The sequence below is a fragment of the Pituophis catenifer genome, unplaced genomic scaffold, assembly GCF_029215685.1.
Source record: "Pituophis catenifer annectens isolate HBS135680 unplaced genomic scaffold, rPitCat1.0.hap2 SCAF_11, whole genome shotgun sequence".
Classification (NCBI taxonomy): Eukaryota; Metazoa; Chordata; class Lepidosauria; order Squamata; family Colubridae; genus Pituophis; species Pituophis catenifer.
Window position 1 is genome coordinate 17,751,481 of NW_027256891.1, and position 23,173 is coordinate 17,774,653.

Below are 23,173 nucleotides of genomic sequence, written 5' to 3' on the forward strand. Positions count from 1 at the left end.
CAGCGATCAGGAGATAATTGCACCTGGGCTCTAGCAGAAATGCGCACATACATACATCCGTGCTAATGGCCTTTAAGAGAAGAACACGCCTAGAAAAGGCTACAGGGAGAAGGTCAGAATGGACCCTGTGCTGCACTAAGCTTTTTTTATTATTATTACTACTTTTGGACGGAGCGTGCTCACACCCGCCCTAACATCCGTGCTATCCACCAATTGCAGGGCATGATGGTACGGCAGATCACCCGCCCTCCCTGATAGCAGTAGGGGTACGGGTAGTACCCTAGCAGCGGCTCACATATTCTGCGACAGTAGCGGTGGGCTCGACGGCAGCGGGCGCAGCAGTATCCCCTCTCGTCCCAAAGGGAATGGAACTCGAGGCCGTGCTCGGTCTAGGGAGGGCGAGAGGAGGAAGGAAACAATGAGTTGAGTTAGAAACAATTGTCTCATCGCATTGACCAGCGCGAGCTAGAAGTTGACTTGCCTAAGGAAAAGTTAGAAGAGGGACCCCAATGATTTCCTATGGCAGGGGTCTCCAACTTTGCTTTGCAATATGACATCTCTTTCCTTAGAAATGTCATATTGGCACATCTGGGAAAACCCGAATCTGAAAGCTTCCAGATTTTTCCCCACCCAACAAAAAGTCCAAGTCCCTGCCCAGCACCCAAAAGTCCATTACGTGGTCCAATCAAAACGCCATCCTAACTGGAGATGCCTCCCCGTCACATCCCTCCAGGTGCAGGGCTAGATGTCCTTGACTCCCAGAGAAAAGAATGTTGTTATGACTATATGTCACCCTTACTCCATACAATCCATCTCCCAGTTTCCCACAATAGTAAACGTGGCAGGTCTGAAGATGCAACGAGAAAGATGGCTTCCAGGCCTGACAGGCAACTTGTGGACTCCCAACTCCCAGAATTCCTCTGCCAGCCATGGATTTGTGCTTGGTGGGAATCCATCGGCACATCCCAAAGGACAGGGTTCTCCAATCTTGGCAACTGGAGAGTGGTTGGAGGGCCAGCCATTCTGAATCTGACCGAACACTGGTAAGGTCTCATATTAGGACCTACCTGGTGGCAATAAAAGTGGCGAAATATAACTATTTTGCCACTCTTATTGCGTCATCAGATAATTGCCCGGCTGCCCTGTTTAGGGTGACCCGCTCCCTGCTCCACCAGGAAGCGCGGGAGGACCCCTTGGAGGGTAGAGCCGAGGATTTTGTACAGTATCTGTATGACAAAATCGCTCAGATTCGGGAACATCTGGACTCTGACTGGGTAGATTCAGCGGGGAGGACAGAGGCAGGTCTTGTGAGTATTATCTGGGAAGAGTTTGATTCTGTGACGCCCGAAGACGTGGACAGGATACTGGGCAGACTGAGCGCAGCCACATGTTTACTGGACCCGTGTCCCTCCTGGTTGGTGCTGGCCTCTCGGGAGGTTACACGAGGCTGGCTCCAGGGGATTATAAATGCTTCCTTGAGTGAGGGTGTCTTCCCTGCTGCCTTGAAAGAGGCGGTGGTGAGGCCTCTCCTCAAGAAACCTTCCCTGGACCCGGCAGTGTTGGCAAATTACCGTCCGGTCTCCAACCTTCGCTTCATTGCGAAGGTTGTTGAGAGTGTGGTAGCGCGACAGCTCCCCCAGTACCTGGATGAATCGTCGTATCTGGATCCGTTCCAGTCGGGCTTCAGGCCTGGGTACAGCACGGAAACGGCATTGGTCGCGTTGGTTGATGATCTCTGGAGGGCTCGGGACAGGGGTTGTTCCTCTGTCCTGGTCCTATTAGACCTCTCAGCGGCTTTTGATACCATCGACCATGGTATCATGCTGCACCGGCTAGAGGAGTTGGGGGTGGGGGGCACCGTCCTACGGTGGTTCTCCTCCTTTCTCTCTGACCGGTCGCAGTCTGTGTTGACAGGGGGGCAGAGGTCGACCCCGAGGCCCCTTGTATGTGGGGTGCCACAAGGGTCGGTCCTCTCGCCCCTTCTGTTCAACATTTATGTGAAGCCGCTGGGTGAGATCATCCGTGGTTTCGGGGTGAAGTACCACCAGTACGCTGACGATACTCAGCTGTACATCTCCACCCCGGACCACCCCAATGATGCCCTTGAAGTGATGTCCCAGTGCCTGGAGGCCGTGCGGATCTGGATGGGGAGAAACAGACTCAGGCTCAACCCATCCAAGACCGAGTGGCTGTGGTTTCCGACATCCCGATATAGTCAGTTGGTGCCATCACTGACTATTGGGGGCGAGTCACTGGCCCCCACGGAGAGGGCTCGCAACTTGGGTGTCCTCCTGGACTCACGGCTGTCTTTAGAAGAGCACATGACGGCCGTGGCCAGGGGGACTTTTTATCAGGTCCGCCTGATTCGCCAGTTGCGTCCCTTTCTGGATCGGGACTCGTTAAATACGGTCACTCATGCTCTTGTCACTTCCCGCTTGGACTACTGCAATGCTCTCTACATGGGGCTCCCCTTGAGGAGCACCCGGAGGCTCCAGCTGGTCCAGAATGCGGCCGCGCGGGTGGTTATGGGAGCGACGTGGCGCTCCCATGTGACCCCCCTCCTGCGCGAGCTGCACTGGCTCCCGGTGGTCTTCCGGGTGCGCTTCAAGGTTTTGGTTACCACCTTTAGAGCGCTCCATGGCATCGGACCGGGGTATCTACGAGACCGCCTTCTGCTACCAATAGCCTCTCACCGACCAGTACGCTCCCATAGAGAGGGGCTCCTCAGGGTGCCGTCGGCCAAACAGTGTCGACTGGCGGCCCCCAGGGGGAGAGCCTTCTCTGTGGGGGCACCTACCATCTGGAACGAGCTCCCCCCAGAGATACGGAAGATCCCGGACCTGCGCACGTTTCGCCGTGCTCTCAAAACTTTTCTATTTCAGCAAGCTGGCCTGGCCTAACTCCCCTCTTTTAAATTCTTAAATTTTAAATTTTTTAATTCGTGTTTTTATAAATTGGGTGTTTTAATCTGTGTTTCGGCCGAAATATTTAATAATTTTAAGGGATTTTTAATATTTGTATTGTCTGTATTTTATCTTGGCTGTTCACCGCCCTGAGTCCTTCGGGAGTAGGGCGGTATAGAAATTTGATTAATAAATAATAAATAAATAATAAACTTTAAGACTTGTGGACTTCAATTCCCAGAATTCCGTAGCCAATATGGGTTGCCAAGGTTGGAAACCTGTCACCTATGGGACATGCTTATGGATTCCCACCAAGCGCGAAGAGAGCCTTCGGTTGAGGTTATACAAGGGGCTAAGCCAATCAACAAATGCACTGTGGCCAAAGAAACACCCTGTGAATCAGGGTATAGCGATAAAAAGTTCACATGATGCTCCTTTTTTGATTCTTGCTTTGGTGGCTTACGTTCACTGGTTGCTCATTGGTGAAGCCAAGCGGACTTCACAATGATTTAATTGTTGTGTTGTAAACCCAGTTATTCGGACTGCATCCTGTTCTGTAGGCAGGAGGGCCAAGGTGATGGATTATATCTATTCTCTCCAAGATTAGCTAGAGCCGTGGTGGTACAGTGATTAGAGTGCAGTACTGCAGGCTACTTCTGCTGACTGCCGGCTACCTGCAATTTTGCAGTTCAAATCTCGCCAGGCTCAAGGTTGACTCAGCCTTCCATCCTTCCAAGGTGGGTAAAATGAGGACCCAGATTGTTGGGGGCAAGAGGCTGACTCTGTAAAACTGTTTAGAGAGGGCTGTAAAGCGATATATAAGTCTAAGTGCTATTGGTATTGCTATTGCAAGAGAGACAAGCTAGTCAAAACAGGGAAGACTCAGCTTGCTAAACAGATAATTGGATCTGCTTTAGGGCACTACTCCTTATCAGAGTAGTGTCCCTTGTAAAGGTAAAGGTTCCCCTCGCACATATGTGCTAGTCATTCCCGACTCTAGGGGGGCGGTGCTCATCTCCGTTTCAAAGCCAAAGAGCCAGCGCTGTCCGAAGACATCTCCGTGGTCATGTGGACGGCATGACTCAATGCCAAAGGCGCACGGAACGCTGTTACCTTCCCACCAAAGGTGGTCCCTGTTTTTCGACTTGCATTTTTTACATGCTTTCTAACTGCTAGGTTGGCAGAAGCTGGGACAAGTAACGGGAGCTCACCCCGTTATGCGGCACTCGGGATTCGAACCGCTGAACTGCCGGCCTTTCGATCGACAAGTTCAGTGTCTTAGCCACTGAGTCACCGTGTCCCTGGACGTCACCACAATGGTGCATCTCTTTCCTGCATCTTCCCCCCCCCCCCACCTCTCTATGTCAATAGTTTCTGGCAAGGGCAGGATGCAACATAACCCATCTCCATTGCAACTATTCTCTTACTCCTCCTTTCGTTCATTCCCTGCCCCGACTCTCACTTTCTGGTGCAAATTCATAGCACTCGTATTTTTGGCTACTCTGGTTTCTCCCATCCTCTGCGTTCTTTCAGATTTCACAACGCTTTGAAGCAAGAAATTCTGAGCTTATTTTCCGAGGGCTGTTGGCGGGGTGGGGGTGGGGGCTGCTTAATTGAAGAAACAGGACTTCCCAGCCTCTGCGGAAAAGATTGCTGAAAATTGCACTTGGCTTGGAGGCCGGGCTCAAGAATTGCCTTGTGACAATGGCCTGGTTTTTCAATTCCGAAGACTTACGTAGTCATTCACTGGTAAGTCGTCTTCGGTCAGCTGTCGAGTGTGGCGTTTGGAGCCTTGGTTTTCGTCCTTGCTCAAGGACCGGCGTCCCTGCTGAACATCTGCTTGGTTTCGCTCATCCATGGGAATCGGATCCTCATTTCCTTTTTCAAAGTCTAGAATGTTGGGATCTGGGGAGGGAGGTCCATAATCAGGATGACACGGGGGTCTGCAACCTTAAACACTCAAAAGAGCTATTTGGATCCGTTTCCCGCAGGAAAAAAAAAAACACCGGGAGCCCAAAACCTGAGTGGGCGTGGGCAACTCCATGTCACTCACTCCCACCCAGGCACATGACCTCCCCTAGCCACGCCTACCCAGCCAGTCATTAGAAAAGAGAACTGGTTGTTAAAAAACACCGGGAACCACAAAACCCTTCTCTCTCTCTCTCTCTCTCTCTCTCTCTCTCTCTCTCTCTCTCTCTCTCTCTCTCTCTCTCTCTCTCTCTCTCTCTCTCTCTCTTTGCCGAAGAAACACATATTCATGTTCCCCATGGTCTGAAAAGCGCAAAAACACATTCAATTTTCAAGTACGAGCTTTCCCTCCCCTCCCTCCCCCTCTCTCTCTGTAACTCTCTCTGTCTCTTCCCCCTCTCTGTCTCTCTCTCCCTCCCCCCTCTCTTATCTTCTCTTTCCCCCCTCTCTGTACCTCTCTCTCCTCCTCTCTATCTTCTCTCTCCCCCTCTCTGTATCTCTCCACCCCTCTCCCCCTCCCTCCCTCTCTCTCTCTCTCTCTCTCTCTCTCTGTATCTATGTCTTTCTGTCCCCCCCTCTCCCCCCTCTCTCTGTATCTCTCAGATTTCCAAGGCCAGGCAAGGAGTGACTGGGAGGGGAGGACGAGGGGCAGGGCCAGCCAATGATGGGACAGGGAGCCGCAGCAGAGGGCCCAAAGAGCCGCATGCAGCTCCGGAGCCGCAGGTTGCTGACACCCGGAATAACAGAATAATAAGAGTTGGAATGAACTTCGGAGATCTTCTAGTCCAACCCCCTGCCCGAGCAGGTAACCCTATACCATTTCAGACCAATGATTGTCCAATGTCTTCTTAAAAACCTCCAGTGTTGGAACATTCACAACTTCTGGAGGCCAGTTGTTCCACTGATTAATTGTACTAACTGTCAGGAATTTTCTCCTTAGTTCTAGGTTGCTTCTCTCCTCGATTAGTTTCTACCCATGCCTTCCAAGCCTTCAGGTGCTTTGGAGAATAAGACTAGAATAATCACTCTGCTACTTCTCGCAGGCTGGTCAGTTTCTTAAGCCAGAGCATCTCTGCTGTTCTGGATTTAATTTTTGGCTTGACTAAGCTCATCCAGCCCTTCAGCGATTCCAAATGCCACTTCAGAATATGATTGAAAGCATTGTTGGCTTAATGATGCTAAGCCTCGCTGCATTTAAAATATTTCTGGCAGCTTTGCTGCTTAAAAACTTTCCAAGCAATTTACAGAAGTCATCGGAGAATCATCAAGGCTGGCTGGATGTGTCTGTCTGTCTCTGTCTCCTTGTCAATTTCAAATCTTTCCATAAGTTACCTTACACATGGTCATTTCAGGCTATTAGGTGGTGTTTGAATCCCACAATTTACCCAGCAAGTAATTTGTTATGAATTCATTCAAGGTAGCACTTTACGATTCGGTGTGCTAGGCAAACCTAGGAAATCGGATTAAACAATGAGGGGTCCTTGGTGCTTTCTGAATTTGGTTGCTTTCATGCAGATGTTTCATTACCCAAACTAGGTAATATCAGTACTATTAAGGTGCCACGATGTAAAAAAAGATGTGGAGACTCTAGAAAGAGTGTAGAGAAGAGCAACAAAGATGATCAGGGAACTGGAGGCTAAAAAATATAAAGAAGGTTGCTGGAATTGGGTATGTCTAGTTTAATGAAAAGAAGGACTAGGGGAGACATGATAGCAGTGTTCCAATATCTCAGGGGCTGCCCCAAAGAAGAGGGAGTCAAGCTATTCTCCAAAGCATCTGAGGGCAGGACAAGAAGCAATGGGTGGAAACTAATCAAGGAGAGAAGCAACTTAGAACTAAGGAGAAATTTCCTGACAGTGAGAACAATTAATCAGTGGAACAACTTGCCTCCAGAAGTTGTGAATGCTCCAACACCGGAAGTTCTTAAGAAGATGTTGGATAACCATTTGTCTGAAGTGGTGTAGGGTTTTCCTGCCTAAACAGGGGGTTGGACTAGAAGACCTCCAAGGTACCTTCCAACTCTGTTATTCTATTTTCTATTTAACCTAGTTGGGTAATGAAACATCTGCAAGAAAACAAGCAAGTTCAGAGAGCGCCAAGGACCCCTTACTTCAACCCTAAGCTACAAATATTTTGCTTTATAAGCTCAAACCAGTAAGTCCACTTAGCTGTAGCTAAATGTGTCCTGCAAAAATATCCATAAAGTGGGTGGGAGGGGAGAAAGGAATGCTTACAGATACTCCTTGACTTATGACCACTTGCTTAGGAATGTTCAAAGTTATGACAGGCCTCCCAGGGCTACTTATGACCTGTGTCCGAAGTTCTGACGGTTGCCCTCCCCCCATGCAATCACATAACTACATTTTCCTGCCCTTTAGAAAGGAAGGTCTAGTGGTGAAGACACCAAGTTAGAAACTAGGAGACTGCGAGTTCTAGTCCTGCCTTAGCCATGAAAGCTGGCTGAGTGACGTCGGACTAATCACCAGGAGACTGGGAATTCTAGTCCCATCTTAGGCATGAAATCCGGCAGGTGACCTTCGGCCAGTCACTGTCTCTCAGTCCAACCCACTTCACAGAGTTGTTTTTGTGGGAAAAACAGGAGGAAGAAGGCATATTAGATATGTTTGCCATGTTCAGTTATTAGGTCCACCATCTTCGGCTTGGTGCCTTGCTGGTGTGCTGCCATCAAAGCACCGGGGAAGGGAAGGGGAGCAAATGGGCAATAAATCTGTATGTGCCTATGGTGGGAATTTCAGAAGGGGGGAAAAAGTTGAAGAACAGAGCATTTGAGAATCTGGTTCGTGCCAGGCATCTTCAAGGCCGTTTGCCCTGAGAGTAGAATTTCACCAGCCTCAACCCCTCAGCGTTTCTCAAAACATCTCGGTAACGTCGGATTGGCTAAAGACGGACTGGTATTGGGGGGAAAGGATGGGGAACCAAGGGGCATAGATCTGTATTGTTGCATGGGAACCTTAGATTCCACCTGGCTTTTCTACAACCATCATCTCTTAGTAAAGATACTTTTCGCTTCAACCAAATGGAGTCGAGAGTTTTCCTCACCAAAGGACTCAGACTGGGGCAGGTCTGACATAGTTATAAAAAAACAAAGGTGAGAAATAGATTAATAATGGGGCACCCCTGCTAGATGCAAAAATGGGCCAGAAAATGCCCTTTGTGACATCGAATAAAGTTCTGGCAGTATAACGTTGAGAGAAGACAGCCTTACCTCTTAGCAGAGTTGGATGGACCCAATACGCAGTCACGTTTTTGCAGAGGTCAAATATCTTGGAATCTTTCAGAAAATCTTTATTTTCAATGGGTTTCTCTCCTGGAATCCAGAGTACCGATTGCTCAAAATAGGTGACGGCTATTTCCTCTGCCTGCAAGACAGGATATATTCTCAACGCCATAAGTATTATGCTGGTACAGCACTTCAATCCAGATCTTTCCTCTCCAGGTTATTATTATATATATTTTTTCTGGGGTACCATTCTTTTTTTCCTGGACTAAATGTTCTGACTTGGGCGTTCCCAAACCAGGAAGCAGACTCCTTGTCCCAACAAAAATATCTCTTTATTAAGTTACTGTGAATTTCTCTCATTGTTGTGACCCAGGCCCAAGTAAGTAGTAGTCGACGCGAACTTCAAAACAAACAGACTTTATTAGAACAGCTGAGAATTAACTCATTCTCAGTTTAGTTCAAACTAAATTAAAACAAACTCTTCATAACACAAATTCTTCAGTCTAATCACCAACCTTGGTATAATTAGGCAAACCGCCAAAGGCTTCTCTTGGCAAAAGTTCAAAAGCAGAAGACGCCGACCAGAGATAAGTGCAGCAAGACAAGAGCAAGTCTCTCAACGTTGTTTTCCGACAAAGAGCACAAGAGCCGTTGCTGGTCTTTTAAGCCTTATGGGAGGGGCCAATCATCTCTTGGCCCTACTCCCGAGTTATCCTCTTTGCTTTAGCTGCTCTTGCCTTCTGGCAGCTCTTCTCATACGTGCACTAGGAACAGGCTCCTCCTGTTCCTCTGCCTCTCTACTGTCAGCCTCTGGAGGCTCCGGAGTCCACACCTCACCTGGCCCCATCTCTGCCTCCGACGCAGAGCCCTCATCCGGGCCTTCCCCAGCCTCCAGGACTGGCCCATGTTCTTCCTCAGCCTCCTCACTGTCTGACTCCGCTGCCAGCTCTGCAGGCTGCTGGCGGACCATAACACTCATTCACATTTAGCAAAGTCTTTCAAGGGTAAATTTACAGTCACAGATCTTATTTGGCTTGGAGAGCTGCCAGGCCGATATCTTCAAAACTTGGCAAGGAGTCTCAGAGAGTCACAACCAATTAAGCAAACTAATTGCCTCCTGCAAACACCCCTCCCCTTTCACTCCTCTTTTATTCCCTCTGGGAGGGGCCATTCACCATCCACCTGTGGCCTTACTCCTGAGTCGATCCTTGTTCTTTAGCTGTTCCCTTCGTCTGGCAACTCTGTGCATGCGCACACTGGGAACAGGCTCCAGCTGTTCGTCTGCCTCGCTGATGTCTGACTCCAAAGGCAGCTGATAACTGTCATACAGCCCTGGCCCCATCTCTGCCTCCAATGTAGAGCCCTCATCAGAGCCTTCCCCAGACTCCAGGACTGGCCCATGTTCTTCCCCAACCTCCTCACTGTCTGAATCTACTAACAGTTCCGCTGGTCACTGTTGGGCCACACCACTAAAAATGGAAGTATGCCACACTCACAAAAGACGAAGGTGTGCTTTCTTGATCCATTAGCTGCCAAACAGAAAAATAAACTGAAACAAGAACAAGCAGGCAAGGTGGCCCAGCAATTCCTGCCAGGAGAATGGAAGATGATCTAATGAAGTGTCTCGGAGCCAGCCAGAGTCTTGCGGGGATATAAAAATATTCTTTTTTGCCCCCACCGACCCCTCAATTTGCTAGTCTGCCGTGTAATGCGAGAAACATGAAAAAACAGTTTGAACTGAAGCCCTTGCAGATTCGACACACCAGTTTAAGTGTGAAATAGGATGTTTGGATCACCGTGGAAGCGGGGTTTTTTTTTGAGATTGGAAGAGAGAGTTTTCCACCTCAAAAAACACTTCTGAAATGATTTGAAATGATTTCACTTACGGAAGGGCTGTTTTGCTCTCATAATTTGGCGCTTTGAACTCAGAATGGGGATTGAACTCTTTTAAAAAAGAGTGAGATCCTGAAAATATTTTGAAAGTATAGAGAGGTTGCATTTAACTAACGTGGGTACTTATTGGTAGGTAGAAACGGTAGGAAAAACGTTTTAGTGCATTTTCCCCTTTCCTAAAAGTTCTGTGTTTTATTTGCAGTGTGACACTATTACAGCTAAGATTGAGTTTACTTTTTTGGAATGAAAAAAATAAGAGAGAATTCCCAGACTTGTTATCTTTGAGGCATCTTGTGTGTCTCGGAGTATTTGTCCTGGGAAGAAATTAAACTCCCAGAGTTTAACAATGTTGTCCATGCTAAGAACCAGACTTGGGAGAGGCTCGGAAAGGAATGGAAGGGAGAATAGATATGAAACTACCATGTTTCCCTGAAAATAAGACCCTGTCTTATATTTTTTTGAACCCCGAAATAAACGCTTGGCCTTATTTTCGGGGAGGTCTTCTTATTTTGGGGCACATGGAGCAAGATGGGGCTCCTCTTGCTGTCTTACCTGATTTCCAGCTCTGTCTCCCTAACCCCAACCAGAGGAAATGGATTAGAAGACCTTCAAAGACTATTCCAACCCTATTATTCTATTCTATTCTATTCTATTCTATTCTATTCTATTCTATTCTATTCTATTCTATTCTATTCTATTCTATTCTATTCTATTCTATTCTATTCTATTCTATTCTATTCCATTCCATTCCATTCCATTCCATTCCATTCCATTCTTCTATTCTATTCTATTCTATTCTATTCTATTCTATTCTATTCTATTCTATTCTATTCTATTCTATTCTATTCCATTCCATTCCATTCCATTCCATTCCATTCCATTCCATTCCAGTCCAGTCCAGTCCAGTCCAGTCCAGTCCAGTCCAGTCTAGTCTAGTCTATTCCATTCCATTCCATTCCATTCCATTCCTATTCTATTCTTCTATTCCATTCCGTTCCGTTCCGTTCCGTTCCGTTCCATTCCATTCCATTCCATTCCATTCTTCCATTCCATTCCATTCCATTCCATTCCATTCCATTCCATTCCATTCCATTCCATTCCATTCCATTCCATTCCTATTCCTGTCCTGTCCTGTCCTATCCTATCCCATCCCATCCCATCCCATCCCATCCCATCCCATCCCATCCCATCCCATCCCATCCCATCCCATCCCATCCCATCCCATTCCATTCTATTGGGAAAGATTGGGATTCTTGAAAAAAACGGAAAGGCTGTAAATCCAATTAAAGGGACACACACACACACACACACACACACAGACACACATTGAAAACCGATAAATGTCATGTGCATGATATTTCACTTATTCTTTCCTGGCTACCCTCATCTCAGCTGGGTTGCATTTGGCCTTACGGTTGATTCCATCTTCCTTGTTTTAGGGAAGACCCCGTTTAGCATATGTTGAATCTCAGCCTCTCTCTGGCCTGTGAGTGATTTAAAAACCAACGGGGATTACTCTCCTCTCTCTTTTCCAAGCTGCTATAAATCCGCTCGCCCGGCCAGAGAGTCTTTATTTAATTCAGCACATTCTTTCCTTCTGCATACCTCCGGCGCCTCCGTCTCCATCTGCGATGCTTCTGGTATCCCTTTAATCTGATTTTGGAGAAAGCATTTGGGATCGCCCATGAAAAAGAGACCCGTTATTCCCTGCGAGGAAAGCAAAAATATAGCCAGGTAAAAATGGCAAAGAGGAAACAAGAGCAACAGAGGTATATCTCTGCTAAGCCCACGGTTAGTCTAATTCAGGATATATATCCATTTTCGGTTGCAGCAAAAGTGGGGCACGGCGGCGTAAACCTTTCCGGCAGTCTATAAATACTTCTCTATGCCTCTGATTTGCTGTCTGAACATAAAATAAATTAAAACAGCACCTCCGATTTAGAAGGTTCACCGTGGGAGATTTGCTTGAATGCCTTGTGTTATAATGAACATTTTCCCCTTCCTGCTGACTTCCTCTTTTTTTTAAAAACAAACTAGCATTGCCTGTTAGCTAAGAGACTCCGCTATGAATCAAGAAATTTCAGGTTTGACTCGGTCCCGCTGATTCCACCGACTGAAGCAAACCGTAATGTATCTTATTGGCTTAGCGCGCAACACAAAACCGGCCAATTTGCTAAATTTATTCTGTGCAGGAAATCGACACCTTGCATTTTGGCCTTTAAAACAAACGGGGATTATTCAGGCAGACCCGTAGCCAAGATGTGAAGCAGGCTGACCTAACTCTATCCCGGAAATGGCTTTACGTACGTTCTTAAAATCATGTATTTCAAGGACTTCCTCACGACCCTTCCCAGTATAAAAGGTCTCCGTCCAGGCGAGGGGATCGATCTTCAGTAATATCTTCTGTTTTTCCATGTTGCTGACGAACATGTGCTCCAGTTCATAAATCTGAAAAACAGATTGGGGAAGAGTATGAATCCGTTGCAGTGGTTGATCAAACAGCACGCTAAACCTTGACATGGTTTGGTTAGGGCAGGGGTCAGCAAAATGGCTGAGGTAGACTTGAACTTTTTCAAGTTCTCTAGACTAAAATCTTAAGCACTAAAAATGGAAACAGCGCCTTTTCTGATGTGAATACAAGACTCTCTAGTTCAGGGGTCAGCAACCTGCAGCTCTGGAGCCGCATGTGGCTCTTTCATCCCTCTGTTGTGGCTCCCTTCACTCAAAATATGTGTCACAACTGCCAATGTGTGACACCCTCCAGCACATGATTTATTGAGCTTTTCAACCCCTGGTACGCCAACTATGGATAAATCCAAGAAAAGAAAAATTTCAGAAGAAAACAGAATGTTTAATTCAACTACATATGCTAATTTTGTGGCCGCTCAAGGAATAGTCAGGCACTGGAAGGGTTTTGTGGCTCCCGGTGTTTTCTTTTCTGTGGGAAATGGATCCAAATGGCTCTTTGAGTGTTTAAGGTTGCAGACTTCTGGGTTAGAGCAATGATGGTGAATCTTTTCGACACCGAGTGCTGAAACAGGAGCTGGCGCAGGGGAGCACCAGAAACCGGAAGAGCATTTCTCCGGTGTGCATGCGCACACCGGGAACCTGAGCTTCCAGTTTCCGGTGTGTGCATGCGTGCCGATCACCTGGTCTTCTGGTTTCTGGTGCACATGTGCGCGTAAAAACCAGCTGGCATGTGCACCGGAAACCGGAAGCTCAGCTTCCCGGTGCGCGCATGCACGCCGGGGAACTGCTCTTCTGGTTTTGGCACTCCCCCGCGTGCGAAAACCAGCCCACAGTGTCAGGTTCTGGAATTCCGCGGAATTCTCTCTCTCTCCCTCCCTCCCTCCTTCCCTCTCTCTCTCTCTCTTTATTTTAGTGTAGTGTGCTTTTCGTTGCCAACTCAGAGCCATTTTGAACCGAGCAGGCTACAAAGAAGGAAGAAAATTTTCTTGTTGTTCTTACTTGTGAAGTCATGTCCGACCCATCACGATCCCATAGACAACATTCCTCCAGGCCTTCCTGTCCTCTACCATCCTCTGGAGTCCATTTAAGCTCATGTCGACTGCTTCAGTGACTCCATCCAGCCACCTCATTCTCTGCCGTCCCCTTCTTCTTTTGGCCTCCATCTTTCCCAGCATTAGGCTCTTCTCCAGCGAGTTCTTCCTTCTCATTAGGTGGCTAAAGTGTTTGAGTTTCATCTTCAGGATCTGGCCTTCCAAAGAGCTGTCAGGGTTGATCTCCTCTAGGACTGACCAGTTTGATGGCCTTGCAGTCCAAGGGACTCGCAGGAGTCTTCTCCATCACCAGAGTTCAAAGGCCTTAATTCTTTGGCGCTCAGCCTTCCTTATGGTCCAACTTTCACAGCCATCCATTGCAACTGGGAAAACCATAGCCTTGACTATACACACTTTTGTTGGCAGGGTGATGTCTCTAGTTTTTAGTACGCTGTCTAGATTTGCCATAGCTTTCCTCCCCAGGAGCAAGCGTCTCGTAATTTCTTGGCTCTAGTCCCCATCTGCGGTGATCTTGGAGCCCAAGTAGAATATTTCTATCCTTGAAAATATTCTACGCTAGATTCAAACTGGCATCCTTTTCATCCGAATTGCAGCCTTTTCTTCCATTCAGACTTATAGTGAATTCTTGAAACTTTACACACCAATAGGTTTCACAGCATGGAAAATTGAATGTAGATTCTTGGAGGGGGGGAGGGGAGAGGATGGAGTGTGTGGAGTTTGCCTCATGAGATAATCCCTGAGGACAGATTTGTGTTGTAGGCCAGACCTCGTGGCATCCGAAGACACGACTGGAAAAAAGATCTTGAAATTCCTCTCTGTTTGCAAGGAACTTTATTTGGGTGGTGGTGGTGATGTTTATGGCTGACTCGATTTCATTCTTCTTCTTTTTTTAAAAAAAAGAGTTTGGGTCCTGCTAACGCAGAATTGTGGCCAAGCTCTGAGAGAGAATATATAAACTGCGAGAAGAACGGTTTTGTACAAACCCTATTTGATTCCGAGGCAATAAAGTTGAAATATTCATGGCGTTGTTTCGCTGTTATCCTGAGGCAGCAGGGACTTTCTTTATGGCCTCATCACACGGCTCCAATCCCTAGGAACCTCTAAAAATATCTCCCCCCCTCCCCAAATTGCAATGTTTAATGCATCAGAAAAGGAAGATGATGAAAGGCAGAGGGAGTTGTCATATTAATGAGATTTAATTAGCTCAAGTCAATGCTAATTAATTGGAAATTAAAATGAAAACGGATTTATTATCCTGGGTACAATGTTGTTCCTGGCTCTGCTCGAATGTCTGAAGACCGTAACATGTCATTCAGAGGACAGGCTGTTCTTGGTGTGACAAAGATTGAGCACACGTCTGCTGTAGACTCTTCCGATCAATCGGAAGGGACCTTGGAGGTCTTCTAGTCCAGCCCCCTGCTCAAGCAGGAGATACCTATACCATTTCTTAGTCTTTTCTTAAAAAACCTCCAGTGATGAAGCACCAACAACTTCTGGTGGCAAGCTGTTCCACGGGTTAATTGTCCTCCGGAAGTTTCTCCTTGATTCCAGGTTGTTTCTCTCCTTGATTAGTTTCCATCCATCGTTTCTTGCCTTGCCTTTTGGTTTCTTTGGAAAATAAGTTGACCCCAGTGGTGAAATCCATTTTTTTTTTACTACCGGTTCTGTGGGCGTGGCTTGGTGGGCGTGGTGTGGCTTGGTGGGCGTGGCAGGGGAAGGATACTGCAAAATCCCCATTCCCACCCCATTCCAGGGGCCAGCCAGAGGTGGCATTTGCCGGTTCTCCGAACGACTCAAAATTTCCGCTACTGGTTTTCCAGAACTTGTCCCAGCTTCTGCCAACCTAACAGTTCGAAAGCACATAAAAAATGCAAGTAGAAAAATAGGGACCACCTTTGGTGGGAAGGTAACAGCGTCCTGTGCGCCTTTGGCGTTTAGTCATGCCGGCCATATGACCATGGAGATGTCTTCGGACAGCGCTGTCTCTTCGGCTTTGAAACGGAGATGAGCACCGCCTCCCTAGAGTCGGGAACGACTAGCACATATGTGCAAGGGGAACCTTTACTTTTACTGGGAGTTGGCTGTAACTATCTGGGAAGGCATCTCTACCGCTTCTCCAAGGGTTTCTTCTGAAAGGTTGGGTTTTGTTGAACCAAAGAATCCTTCTCATTCGAGACCACTGACTTTCCCTTCTCTTTACACTTTTTTCAGTGCGGCTTTAACTTTGAATGGTCAGGAACTAACTGTTGTAAGTTGAGGACTACTTGCATTGTGCAAACCCAAGACAATTTGGTTCAGTCAATGAATTGTGATTGAGAAAATAATAGAGCTGGCAACACTAAAGCCTCAAAATGGCCTCGGCCAGCTCAGCTTCAGGGTTGTCAGGGAAACGCTTTATGAGGTAAAGAAAATCCTGGATTCTAGATTGCATAGGGGTCGATTGCAGTACCTAGTGCAGGAGTCAGCAACCCGCGGCTCTGGAGCCACATGTGGCTCTTTCATCCTTCTATTGAGGCTCCCTGTTGCTGGTCGGCTCCACAATTGATAGGGCTTTCAGCTAGGACAGATAGAGGAAGAATGATGCCATGCTAGGAGGATACTCTATGGCGGGGGAACCGGACTTCAGGTCAGCAGAGGAAAAAGGACACCGCGCTAGGTAGAGACTATGATGGGGGAACCGGACTTCCGGTCGACTCCATAATTGAATGGAGGCTTCCGGTTAGGACCTTTGTGGCTCTTTGAGTGTTTAAGGTTGCCTATCCCTGACCTAGTGCAATGGAAGGGGTACCCACTCTCCGAGGCAACCTGGGTCAAGAGCTGGGATGTGAAGGCAGAGAGGTTGGTTAAACAGTTCCATGACAAATCCCCAGAAACCTAAGGGGCCTCCAGGGGCTGGAAGAGGAGGTTAGAGTGAACCTTGAATAGCCTCTCTATAATTTCTTTTCCTTGCAGGAATTTCTTTTTAATTAAGGGGGGGCAACTGTCAACCCTGAAGCTGACCTGACCGAGGCCATTTTGAAGTGTCAGTGTTGCCACACTGGAGCTGAGGGATAGGGAGAGGGGGGGAATAGAGATAGCTGGCATTTTGTAGCCAAAACAAAATATATTCTCCTGGGAACCAAAGACATTTCCACAGGTGGTCGGAGAGAGGAGGAGTGAAGTTACCAGGCAACCGGACGGTACCTTGATTGGACCATGTGACTAATTCTTTGGGGAAGGGGAAAAAACTTTTACTTTTAATTAGGTGAAAACTGTGGGGACATTCAGAGTTGGTTTTTACCCGCCTGTCAATATGATATAAAACTATTCTTTGAGGAACCTACCTACCTTGGAGTTCTGTTTGCTATGGATGTATTACTTGGAACCCTGACAAGAGCATTTTGTTGTGACTTGTGAGCCAAGTCTGTATTTCGGAGCAATGGGAATCAGTCCTTCCATGTGCAAATCAGTGATGCTTATCATCTTACAGATGTCACAGGGCAATTAAAATAAATGGAAAAAGCCCGAAGGAAAGGCAGATAAACTGGCTTAATGATGGATATCTTCCTCCTGCACTTAGCTTCAGTGTGTTGGGCTAAGTCCACCATTCTCCAGAATGAAAGTACGAAAGTTCCTCTCCGTATTTACTTTTTGGGATAAGGATGAAAGTGATTTTTTTTCCCTTTCAAATTGCTTGGCTGTCCTTCCTTTGTTGTTTGCTAAAACGACATTTGAAACCAGACTTTCATCCAATTTGTTTTTTCTGGAAGGTGTTACAGATGTCTGGGCAAACAGTAGCTTCCTGATGCTGACTGTTTGCGCCACTGGGATGATTTGAAGCAGGGGACAGGAGCTAGTCTGCTAAATGTTGCCCCACAGCTTCCATTCTCCTGGACAGCTGGCTGGTGATTGGAGTTAGTGTCAGGGGTGAAATGCTACTGGTTTGCTCCGGTTCGAGCGAACTGGTAGTGATAAAAACTACCGGATCCTCTGAACCAATATTTTCGACAATCAGCTCTGCTGCATAGTTTAGTTTTGCTAGAAAACAGGAAATCCTGCTTTCTAGCGAAGCTAAGTCATGCGGCACAGCTGATCCCCCTCTTGCTGTTCTACTTACCTTCCCAAGCCTCCTTTTGGTTCGTACTGTGCATGCGCGCGCATGCACTGCGCACGTGTGCACGCAGAATGCATTTGGCACGCACCACGCATGCGCGGCCAGCGAATCGGTATCAAACTGGTTCAGATTTCACCACTGGTTAGTGTTCGACAATATCTGGAGAGCCAAGAGTCTCCCATCTTTGATTGAAAGCAGCGCCCGCATTTGCAACGATACGCTTTGCTCAACCGTGCATTTCTGAACTAACCCAATTTCCTGGATTTGTATGGAATGTTGAACTCTTTTGTGAAAGAAGGCAACATGGGGAAAGTTGGAACGAGGTATGTTGTGCACGGTATGAATTAATGATTCTGGGAAGAAGAAAACACGGGAGTTTGGGACAGGCAGTTACAAGAGTTATTTGAGATTTATATATGTCAACCTTCTAGATCTGGAGAAGTGGACGATGGTCCCGGCAGGACAATAAACCCAGTATAGTGGTACCTTGGTACTCAACTGCTTCAAAACTGGTCAAATTTGGTACTCAATGCTGAGTCAACCTTGAGCCGGTCACAAAGTTAGCCTGCAATCCTGCATTCTAACCACTGTGCCACCAGGGCTCCTAATAGCAATAGCACTTCAACTTATATACCGCTCCATAGTGCTTTACAGCCCTCTCTAAGAAGTTTACAGAGTCATCTTATTGCCCCCAACAATCTGGGTCCTCATTTTACCGACCCTGGAAGGACGGAAGGCTGAGTCAACCTTGAGCCTGGTGAGATTAGAACTGGCAAACTTCAGGCAGCTGGCAGTCAGCAGAAGTAGCCTGCAGTACTGCATTCTAACCACTGTGCCACCATGGCTCATAACTGATAATGTACTGATTACAGACTAAAAGAGGAACGGGCCATTGATTAAAGGTAAAGGTTCCCCTCACACATATGTGCTAGTCGTTCCCGACTCTAGGGGGCACTGCTCATCTCTGTTTCAAAGCCGAAGAGCCAGCACTGTCCAAAGATGTCTCCATGGTCATGTGGCCGACATGACTAAACGCCAAAGGCGCACGGAACACTGTTACCTTCCCACCAAAGGTGGTCTCTATTTTTCTACTTGCATTTTTTATATGCTTTCGGACTGCTAGGTTGACAGAAGCTGGGACAAGTCACGGGAGCTCACCCCGTTATGCGGCACCAGGGATTCGAACTGCTGAACTGCCGACCTTTCGATCGACAAGCCTAGCGTCTTAGTCACTGAGCCACATCGTCCCTCTCGGGCCATTGATTATACACATGTAAATTTGTCTATATCCTAAGATCTTTTTTTTTTCTTTTTCTTTTTTAATTAGCTGGCACCCACATGGGTACATCAAGTTACCAACGCAGTCTGTCCTCTCTAGTAATATCCCTGGGGTTACAGGCGTCTGGAATGCAAATGGTTTTTGCAGTCCTGCCTCCTGAACAGCAGGCAGTTTATTGGAAACAGATGCTGGCCTTGGATAGGGAAGGCAGGACGGCATAACCCGCCAGCCAGCTTTTGGCTGATGGAGATTTCTCGGTTGCCTTTACGGATAGTAGCAGAACTGATTTAAGAAGGGATTCCCAAAGAACTTCCTCTCCCAAATCTATTAAACCGTCCGTGCCCTTTTTTTTTTTTAAATCAAGGGCCTTGGTAGTACAGTGGTCTAAAGCACCCTGTTATTAAGACCAGCTGCCTGCAATTACTGCAGGTTCGAATCTCGCCAAGGCTCAAGGTTGACTCAGCCTTCCATCCTTTCTAAGGTAGGTAAATTGAGGACCCAGTTGTGGGGGCAATAAGCTGACTTTGTATAAATATACAAAAGAATGAAGGCTATTGCTGAGCACATTGTAAGCCGCCCTGAGTCTCCAGAGGAGGGCAGCATATAAATCAAATTTAAAAAAAAAAAAGCACTGCGTCACTTCAGAAATAATCTGCAGGATTATATAATATTTTGGGTGTACGTTGGAAAAGCCTTCTGTGGAAAAATGGCTAATTAAGTTATGGGACTGCATAAAAAAGAGCCTCGTATTTGAAAATGAAATCTGATGCAGAATTGAGGTCGATCTGGAAAGCATTCCTAGTTAATGATTTGATCCACAGATTTTGTACTCCAGCCTAAATTTGGGGGTTTCTACATTTAGAATTTGGTAAATAGTATTTCATTGTTCAATTTTCCTCTCAGAGAATAACTGACTTCCATTTACCCAGAAAGTTTCTGGGGCTGAGGGTGGATTAGAACGCAAGTCTTTCTAGGCCAACCCAGTTCCTTAACCATCATATGCCCCACAATGCTGGGTTGTTGGTTTTTGTTTTTGTTTTCTATAAAATTTTATTTTCTTTTAATACAAACATTTCGTCATTCATTCAACAGTGTGTCGTCTGGGTACAAATTTTTTGTGTCGTAACAGTTAAAGCTTACCACTATATTCATTATTTATATCTACTCTTATTTTAATACTAAAACTTAATACTTAACATATCTATTATTGTAACATTTCTCTTCTTAACTTATTTAACTTTATTATACCTTGCTTTCATATTTATTCTCTAACCAGTGATAAAATAAATCCCATATATTGTAGTAATCAGATTCTTCCTTTCCTTTAATTGCAAGTGTTAATCTATTCATTTCTGCACATTCTAATATTTTCTTAATCACATTTTCATCTGTAGGGATCTCTTCACCCAATGCTGGGTTGAGGTGACAAACAAAGTGGATATAGATGTATATTTGGGGGTGGTATTGGCAGAAAGTAATTCTCATAACTATTCCATAAAACGTCTGAATCAAATACGGCAAGTTTTCAGCTGCAAACTCATGAAAGTCCAATTTAAATTGGCTAGAGATGAATCACTTTCCCAAAACAAGCGACTTCTTTAACGCGTGGTGGAGTGGATTTCTCCTCCAGTTCCTGGAGAGTTAATTGAAACAAAATGGCAAGGAACTTCTCACAATTAAGTGTGCTAGGAAAAAGAAATCACTGCCTTTTCCACAGCTAAGATCCCACTGCCATAAAACTTCGACAAGTTTCTCGGTGTCTTTTTCAAGTGTGGGATAGAAATATCCACTCCCCCACCTCCCTTTAAAATATCTCCTCCATATAATCCTGAGAATAGAACTTACCTTTTGGGGAGCAGGTTTCAAAAAATAGGAGACACCCAGGATGGTCAATGTGAGGAAGAGGAGCAGAATCAAAGTTAACACAGCCCAAATCTGGGCTCTTTTGTAGAGCCCCTTCTTGGCAGTGTGAGCCTGAAAGGAGAAGAGAGATCTTCAGGAAAGACCAGATTCGGACAGGTCACACAATAGAATTTTAGAATCATAGGGCTGGGAGGGACCTTGGAGGTCTTCTAGTCCACCCCCCTTACTCATGCAGGAGACCCTATACCACCGCAGACAAATGGCTGTCCAGTCCTAGGCTGCATTAACAGAAAGATAGAATCAAGATCACATGAAGTGTTAATACCACTTTATAATGCCTTGGTAAGACCATACTTGGAATACGGCATTCAGTTTTGGTCGCCACGATGTAAAAAAGACATAGAGACTCTGGAAAGAGTGCAGAGTAGAGCAACAAAGATGATTAGGGGACTGGAGGTTAAAACATATGAAGAACAGTTGCAGGAACTGGGTATGTCTAGTTTGATGAAAAGAAGGATTAGGGGGTGACATGATAGCAGTGTTCCAATATCTCAGGGGTTGCCACAAAGAAGAGGGAGTCAAGCTATTTTCCAAAGCACCTGAGGGCAGGACAAGAAGCAATGGGTGGAAACTAATCAAGGAGAGAAGCAATTTAGAACTAAGGAGAAATTTCCTGACAGTTAGAACAATTAATCAGTGGAACAACTTGCCTCCAGAAGTTGGGAATGCTCCAACACTGGAAGTTTTTAAGAAGAAATTGGACAACCATTTGTCTGAAATGGTATAGGGTTTCCTGCCTGAGCAGGGGGTTGGACTAGAAGACCTCCAAGGTTCCCTGCCAACTCTGTTATTCCGTATTCTCTTCTTGAAAACCTCCAGTGATGGAATACCCAAAACCTCTGGGGGCAAGCTGTCCCACTGACGAATTGTTCTCACTGCCGGCAAATGTCTCCTTAGTTATGGAGCACCTGCTTACAGAAAGACCAAAGAATCACACTTTGGAGGCGCATGCATGCACAAGTCTTGCCTTCCCACACCCCAAAGAAGAGTCAAGTAACGGACTTACGTCATGCTTGCAGAATTCCTGGGACCCCTCCGGGAGCTGTTTCCCCATGCTGCTTCCCCCTTTGAGTGTCAAATCTTTCTTTTTGGTCACAGAGAGTGGGACGGGTGAGACGCTGGGACCGGGGTGGAGTCAGGATGCCTTCAAATCCTCCTCGAGCAGAGTGGAGGGCTTCCTTTTTTCTTTCTTTCTTTTTTTTTTGTCTTTCTCTCCAGGCGGCTGGGCTAAATGTGTGGCTGTTGCCACAGCCAAGTCCACAAACGTGCAGGAGAGGATATATTTCAGAAGGGGACAAGGGTGCTCTGTTTCTCATCCGAACTCATCCTCCTTGCATGCCCGACCTTCCTGGAAAGAGATTTGCCATTTTTATTTCAAATGCTAATTCCTTCTGGGTTTTCCACCCCCTTCTGAGCTGTTATTTTGCTAAGCGTCTTTCTAGTCTGGCTGGATTCTTGATGGCGAATAGAATAGAATAGAATAGAATAGAATAGAATAGAATAGAATAGAATAGAATAGAATAGAGATTGGAATAAATAGAGAATAGAATAGAATAGAATAGAATAGAATAGAATAGAATAGAATAGAATAGAATAGAATAGAATAGAATAGAATAATAGAGATTGGAATAAATAGAGAATAGAATAGAATAGAATAGAATAGAATAGAATAGAATAGAATAGAATAGAATAGAATAGAATAGAATAGCATTCTTTATTGGCCAAGTGTGATTGGAAAAAAATTGAGGGAAATGCAGAGGGAAGGTAAATAGATTTTACCGTGGCACCAAATATCTGCTGAGTGCAGGGAGCTGAGGCTGAGTTTCTGTCTCCCTTAAGATTTCTCTTTCTCTTTTAGGGGAAATATAATATTCTGCCTTTTTAAATATTTCTCAAAATATTTCATTCTTCTAGGAGGGGTGGCTTCCCTCAATCCTATCTATCCATCTTATCCATCTTTCCACTATATAAGCTATTTTTCAAGGCACCTGAAGGCCAGACAAGGAATAATGGATGGAAACTGAACAAGGAGAGATTCAACCTGGAAATAAGGAGAAATTTTTTGACAGTGAGAACAATCAACCCATGGAACAGAAGTTGCCTTTGGAAGTTGTGGAAGCTTCATCACTGGAAGCTTTCAAGAAGAGACTGGGCTGCCATCTGTCAGAAATGGTGTAGGGTCTCAGTGAGGAAGCCAGATTCACTTAGCAACCGTTTTACAGGTAATCCTTGTTTTTCGACCACAATTCAGTCCAAAATTTTATGTGGCTAAGCGAGGCAGTTGTTCAATGAATTTTCCCTCATTTTATGACCTTTCTTCCCACAGTTGTTAAGTGAATCACTGCAGCTGTT

The 23,173-nt window shown here is 46.0% G+C and overlaps 2 protein-coding genes across 2 annotated transcripts in view; one reads left to right on the plus strand and one right to left on the minus strand.

The window, feature by feature from the left end:
• Positions 1-23,173, plus strand: part of TSPAN6 (tetraspanin 6) — a 62,217-nt gene that overhangs the window by 20,804 nt on the left and 18,240 nt on the right. The gene's annotated exons all lie outside the window — the stretch shown is intronic.
• On the minus strand, positions 180-21,875 carry TNMD (tenomodulin). The gene is made up of 7 exons (XM_070951950.1): positions 21,828-21,875; positions 20,744-20,872; positions 12,313-12,453; positions 11,611-11,712; positions 8,098-8,251; positions 4,639-4,808; positions 180-389 (listed from the first exon to the last, which is right to left on the minus strand). Exons 1-7 carry the CDS (start codon positions 21,873-21,875, stop codon positions 180-182), a joined length of 954 nt encoding a protein of 317 aa, XP_070808051.1.